General features: G+C 35.1%; 1 protein-coding gene across 2 annotated transcripts; it reads right to left on the bottom strand.

Moving 5' to 3' along the window:
- Positions 1-716: 716 nt before the first annotated feature.
- On the bottom strand, positions 717-5,675 carry LOC130950470 (uncharacterized). Of its 2 annotated transcripts, none has more exons than XM_057878973.1 (8): positions 5,588-5,675; positions 4,484-4,803; positions 4,170-4,367; positions 3,674-3,946; positions 3,190-3,292; positions 2,936-3,054; positions 2,186-2,362; positions 717-1,892 (listed from the first exon to the last, which is right to left on the bottom strand). In XM_057878973.1, exons 2-8 carry the CDS (start codon positions 4,781-4,783, stop codon positions 1,110-1,112), a joined length of 1,953 nt encoding a protein of 650 aa, XP_057734956.1. In that variant the 5' UTR covers positions 4,784-4,803; positions 5,588-5,675; the 3' UTR covers positions 717-1,109. The 2 variants fall into 2 exon arrangements, with proteins under 2 accessions (XP_057734956.1, XP_057734955.1); XM_057878972.1 differs by lacking the exon at positions 5,588-5,675 and adding an exon at positions 5,303-5,563 and having other exon boundaries at positions 718-1,892.
- Between the last annotated feature and the right edge of the window lie 437 nt (positions 5,676-6,112).

The raw sequence follows: 6,112 nt of genomic DNA, 5'->3' as shown, positions 1-6,112 counted from the left end.
CTAAATATGTAATAAACATAATCATCATTCAACCAAATTTTTTGAAATAAAATAATAAAACCAACGTTGTACAAAATAAAATAATTGTCCAAAACATATAATTAAACATCTTCAAGCTCTAATCAATCAAACATAGAACATCATCCAAACTATAACTTAAAACATCTTCGATTACAAGAAAAACAATGGGTCCACCGAAAAAGTCCGTCCCTCCCCACTGAAACCCGCCAAAGCCCGTGGGTTAGGCAGGCTTTTTAATTATGCCGGTTTCAAATTTTCAGTCCAGTCTGTATTTTTTTGGCGAGTTATGCGGGTCACGTCAGTGAATTTTGGCCTGTTTGCCACCCCTAATGATAATGAAATGATTTAAAAGTTTGAGATATGTGAAAGAAGAAATGGTGGTGAAATTAAAATTAAAGATAAAGAGTGAATGTAATTTAAAAATTTTATTAAAAAATCAACAATTTAAGATTTAAGTATTTTTATCACACAAAACACATTATTTATAGACATAATATTAACTTTTTTTTATAGATACTTTTACTAGCATTTGTAAAATTCATGAATACAAATATTTTTGTTTTCTTTTCTCAATCTATAGTTCAAGTGGCAGAGACAGCAGGGTCCGCCTCAATTACTGAGCCTGCAGCAGAGACCCCATCATCATGTGTGAGGGTGACCTCTACCAAACTCAATAATTACAAAAACCATACAATTTTCAATGGCGATGGAATCTGCTGCTTCATACATACATGGCCATGGACTAATCTTTCTTTACAAACATTTATTCAGAAAATGATTGCATTTTTACATTAGCATCAATGAGTCAGGTTGACCCTTTTTTTTCTTCCGCTTGTATAATTACCACAACATTATTTACACTTGCTTTTCCCCGGCAAAAATCAATGTCAAAGCCATCCATTGATCCGAATTGGTCCCAGTCCCACCCATCAGTTTCTGGAGCATAACGCAAAAACTGTTTTTGTAGTCGAAATGCCAATGGGACAAAAAAAACACCCAATGACATACATGACAGTAAAAACAAATGAATCAAAATTTAACATGTCCTTTAACTATAACACTACTGTGAACTATGATCCGCAGTTAGATTATTCCTCCTCCTCCTCTTCCTCCACTTCTTGAATCAGTCTTTCGATCTGCTTTCTATAAACCGGCATGAAGTGGTCAGCGATCATGGTTTGTGAGAGTCTAATTTTGCTATATAAAGACCTTGGAGTTTGAAATATCCCAATCTTTGTCTCATCTGGCTCGCGACCATCCGAACTCGTCGAGGTTTGGCTACTATTGTTTTCATTATCAGAAGCATTGCAGTGAAGTGTAACTATGTGCATTATCTTTCCAGGAGGGAAAAACCTGTGAACTTCCTTCATTTCTGAAGTAGAGCTCTGGGTTTGCGCACCAGAAACCTCTGTTATTTCTGTTTCTTCTTCCCTTATCTCCTTTACTACATTACCCTCTTCAGTGTTGGAGCTTTCATACAACTGATGCTCCAGCTCATGCCACAATAACACTTCATTCACGTGGTCCACATATCGGCCGTCTTCCAAAATGTCACTGGGATGATCAGCATGTCTCTCATCAATCATACTCCTTTCATCGGCACATCCTATTTCGGAATACCATTCCTCTATAGACGAAGATACAGGTATGTTCATATTCTCGGAATTCACCCCTTTCTTGGTATTATAAAGAGGTTGATCCAAACTTTCTTCATTGTTAGAGGTTGAACACGTGGGGGAGTTTGCTTCATCATTGGAGGTTGAATGAGAAATTGCTCGACGACGAGGCCCTATGCAAGACCAAGAGGACAGGTTAAGACTTGGACGCATCCATGCTGCCTGAGCCATACTTTTGGCCCTCCTCATAACCACCTATAGTTGTTCAAAATTCAGAAACTGGAGAAAAAAAGTGCTTGCATTTCCAGGTACCAATTATTAAAATTTAGAAATTTAATTTTATGGTTTTGACACTCTTCTGGCAACTGGATTGCAACAACAAAAAATTTTTGCTCAAAACAGGACACACAACTGGATTTCTTTGATTTTCTTTTGTTTTAGCCCTCTTTTAGTTATATTGTGCAGTTTATCATATCCAGCTTTTCAAGATAATTGTTGTATTATATATGATACCTTTGCACAAAATTATATCAGAGAAGAAAAAGTACCTGGGTGCCATTAGAAACAGGTTGCAACATTGCGCCAGCCCCTGCAACCTTTGATCTAGCAGCAGCAATGGATGGCAGACGAGAACCCAGTGCTGAAGCAGATCGACAGACAGTGCTGATTATTCTTGTTTGCTGAATTTGAGTCCTCAAGTCATTTATCCATGCTGACGCCATAACCTATAAACTTAACATAATTAATTATAATATTTGTGATGCAGTAAAGCTAAAATGAAACACAAAAACATCAAACCCCAAAAATGATGTTAATTGAAGCTCCAATAAGGCAACCAAACTAAATTAGGTTCAGCAAACTCTATCTTAAAGCCTTGACTTAAAACGAGAGCATAAAGACTACTATAAGAAATACTTTGCATATTCTATAGTATACATTGTAAGACCTTATTAAGTTCATGTTGAAAAATGAGACTCAGAAAATCTCCAAAATGTAACTTCAACAATGTAGTCCATGTCCTATATAAACCCTCAGCTATAGGATAATTACATGATTAATCTCCCAGAGTATATTTCATGCTGAAATTGTGTTTGTTTGTTTCCGACTTATCAAATAATTCAGTTGATATAAACCTAATAACAAAACCGCTCACCCATGTGTTATTTAGTTGATAGAATCCAGAATTGGCAGATCTCAAAAATATCATCATATATATTGGGCTAATCAATCAGATTATAAGATATTCTCAAATACAAGATGCATGATTCATTTTGTTTAGAAATTCTCAAGATCAAAACCTCAGAACGCAAGTCATCTGCGGAAGCAGCTGAGAATGTAGGCACCAAGTCTGCCTCATTTATAACAGAAGTGATAAAATCATTGCCGGACTCTGCCAACTCCCACGTCATACAAGCAGCTGCACAGAATAAAAAGGTGTCAGTTCCAACTGAACATTCACTTTCCAAGATATTTGAATATATCCATTAAATTTGGAAAGATGCAAAATCTAATTTACAAAAAGAATATAGCTTTTAATATATATAAGACTGACCTGGAGCAAATGCAACACATGTAGTAGTAGACAGTGCCTTTTGCTCTCTTAGAATATAAGTTAGAAGTGCTGCTGTGCCACCACCCAAGGAGTGCCCAACAATCTGCATAAAAAAAGCCACTTCAATAAGTGAGACAAAAAACCACCAAGCATCATACACCAGTATTGAAAGCTAAACATCCAACATAGATGGATAGAAAACGAAAAATAATTTTATAAACTGGTTGGTATCAAGACCTATAAGATTATCTTATATGACTACAGAGGAACAAATATAACTTCCATATCCACAACTACTATCATGATTAGTAGCTATTTGAACATAACATAGGTTAATGTGAAAAAGATGATTTTGCTTTCTAACAAGGACTGCATGCAAGAAAGGACTTTGAACTTCTTCTCCTCCCAAACGTTTGAAATTCATTGTCTACTTCTCAATAAAATTCTTTTATTAATAAATACATATTGAAAAAGGAATCTTCACCTTAACATTATAGGAAGGGTAACGACTAAGTGCCTCAAGCAGACATGGAGTTGATAGCTTTGCAATCCATCGAGCAGCTGCAAGCATTCCACCATGCGCATAACCTAATACCAGATCACTAACACCTCCCTGATGAACTACACTATGATGAAAGGGTACCACAGATCCTGTAACAGCTGTTAGAGTATCCTTGATACTGTGTGTCCCCCGAATTAATAATAGGAAACATCTCATCTCATGATCAACTATTATGGTAAAAGCCGGTTTCAAAATCTGCATGACAAATGAGAAGACAACTTTACACATGTATTGGTTTTCACGAAATGAACTACAACTACCGATATGGCAAAAACTATTCTATTAATCAAATATGCGCCTGATTTGTTAGTCTAAAGTAACATCTTCTGTTATGTTATATCAGCCTTCCCTCCAACCACAAATGATACAGATATTAAGTTTTTATAGTGCTTTTCTCATAAATTCAGAGAAGACTTACTCCTGCTTTTGGTTCCTGAAAAAGAACATTTTCATCATTGTAGCCAGTTTCTTTCAAGAACAAAGGTAAGGGCTTTTTTGAAAAATGCCAACACAGAGTCAACAAGGTTAAGAGATGCTTAAGTTCAGCAGTAATATCAGATCCTTTCAGTTGTAAACTGTCCTTATCAGCAAAGACACTTTCAACATGGTACTTTCCCTGCGCAGCATAAAAACAACTCTAAACAGTTAAAAATTAATAGTCACTAGCTGTAACACAACTCCACAGTTTCCTTAACTATTATCTGTTGGTTAAAGACGCAAAGTCCCTATAACCTGCTTCTTCATTAGAAAGTTGATACCAAATGCCAAATCTCCAATAGGCCATTTAGCAAGCGTCTCTGAATATGTAAACCTGAGAGTCTCTGACAACGTCGAGATCGTCTCTAACCATGTTGCAGGGGCTTGGATTAATCTATGGGAAACACGTTCGATACCCAAAGGCACAACATCCTGCGAATCATTGCCACTGTGATCTTCATCTTTGTCTATTTCATGAGACTGCAATCTCCTATTCAATGTGTAGTACAAAAGAGCAGCTGCACCCACTGCAGTAGCCATAGTTGTAGTTGACATGATTCCACTATCCCTATTTCCTATACCAATAACTCAGTTATTAACAAAACAACTCTAAAAGATATGATAAAAGATTACATAAGGAAAAAAAAAAAAAAAAAAAAAAAAACTGGAAGACATTTTGTCAATTTCTACAGTATAAATTAAACCAAAATAGTGATTTTCAATTTTTTATCAAATTGGGAACTAAAACTATAAGAATCAAAATTGTAATAAAGAAAATTTGAGAAAAGAGGATAAAGTAGAACACATAATATGAAAAAGACTGAGGTTTTTCAATATTACTATTCAACAGGTAAATCTAACATTTTTATTTGGCAATAAAATTTGAACTTCGAGTTTCGATTCATTCGATTAATCAATAAACAGAGGTCGGAAATAAGCGATCAAGTCAATTAATTTGATTGGAGAAAAAATTGCAGCAGCCTGAAAAAATGAAAAAAAAAAGCTGCAATAGAAAACCCTAATAATTCTAAATCACAAAGTTTATAAAAGAAAGTATATATAGTGTTAACAAACCTGACGAACGTGACTTCAGAAGAAACAAAAGGGAAAAAGAAAACGAAGAGATTGAAGGAAACATATTGAATTGAAAGTTTGATAGTTTATAAATTGTAATGAAGCATGTAACAGTAATCCAACCAAATGAAAGTACCCTGCTGACGTTTGTTTTTTAAAGTCTTATATTCTGTTTGAAGAAAAAGAACGTAAAAACACAGCGCAGAAACAATAAGGAACAACAGTCTGTTTTCATTATTCTATGGGTTTAAGGGACACGTGGCGTGTGTACATGATCCTACGTACAAGGTGTTTTCAAACCGACACCAGCGAAGAAGAAACTTTCTTCAGCTAACTGTATACCCGAAGAATGGAGGACAAACTACCTTCCATTCTCCGTGCGAAGCACGTGAGCAACCCACGGGAACAATTTAAATTAGAGAAATGTAGTTGTCTTTTAACTTCAGTCTTAAGTTAATTGTTTTAAGGATTTATTATTATTTAATTAATTTAAATATCTACTTTTTCGTAGGTTTATTCTTTTTTATGTTGAAACGGTGTGTGTTGTGTCTGGTTATGAAACTGTAGGGTGCTATAAAAGAGTGTGGAGCAGCTTTATCTTAATCCTAGCACGGTAAAATTTGATTGTCCGATTTTTTTATTAAAAAATTTGGGGTCACAAATCGGATGGTTCGATTTGTGGGAGAAAAAATTTTGAATTTTGGCCATTATAATCGGACCGTCCGATTTCAGTATAATTTTTTTTTCGAGAATGTAAATCGGACCATCCGATTTCAGTATAATATATATTATTTTAATGGACAAACAGAA

Source organism: Arachis stenosperma, chromosome 9, assembly GCF_014773155.1.
Source record: "Arachis stenosperma cultivar V10309 chromosome 9, arast.V10309.gnm1.PFL2, whole genome shotgun sequence".
Classification (NCBI taxonomy): domain Eukaryota; kingdom Viridiplantae; phylum Streptophyta; class Magnoliopsida; order Fabales; family Fabaceae; genus Arachis; species Arachis stenosperma.
This window is presented reverse-complemented; position numbering and strand designations above follow the sequence as displayed.

Bases quoted from the DNA above. Each gene is read 5' to 3' on its own strand.
- LOC130950470 (XM_057878972.1), bottom strand. From the start codon at position 5,366: ATGTTTCCTTCAATCTCTTCGTTTTCTTTTTCCCTTTTGTTTCTTCTG. The intron at 4,368-4,483 runs GTTATAGGGACT...TATGCTGCGCAG, and splicing joins ACTTTCTAATGAAGAAGCAG to GGAAAGTACCATGTTGAAAG. The intron at 3,055-3,189 runs GTCAGTCTTATA...TATTCTGTGCAG, and splicing joins ATGTGTTGCATTTGCTCCAG to CTGCTTGTATGACGTGGGAG.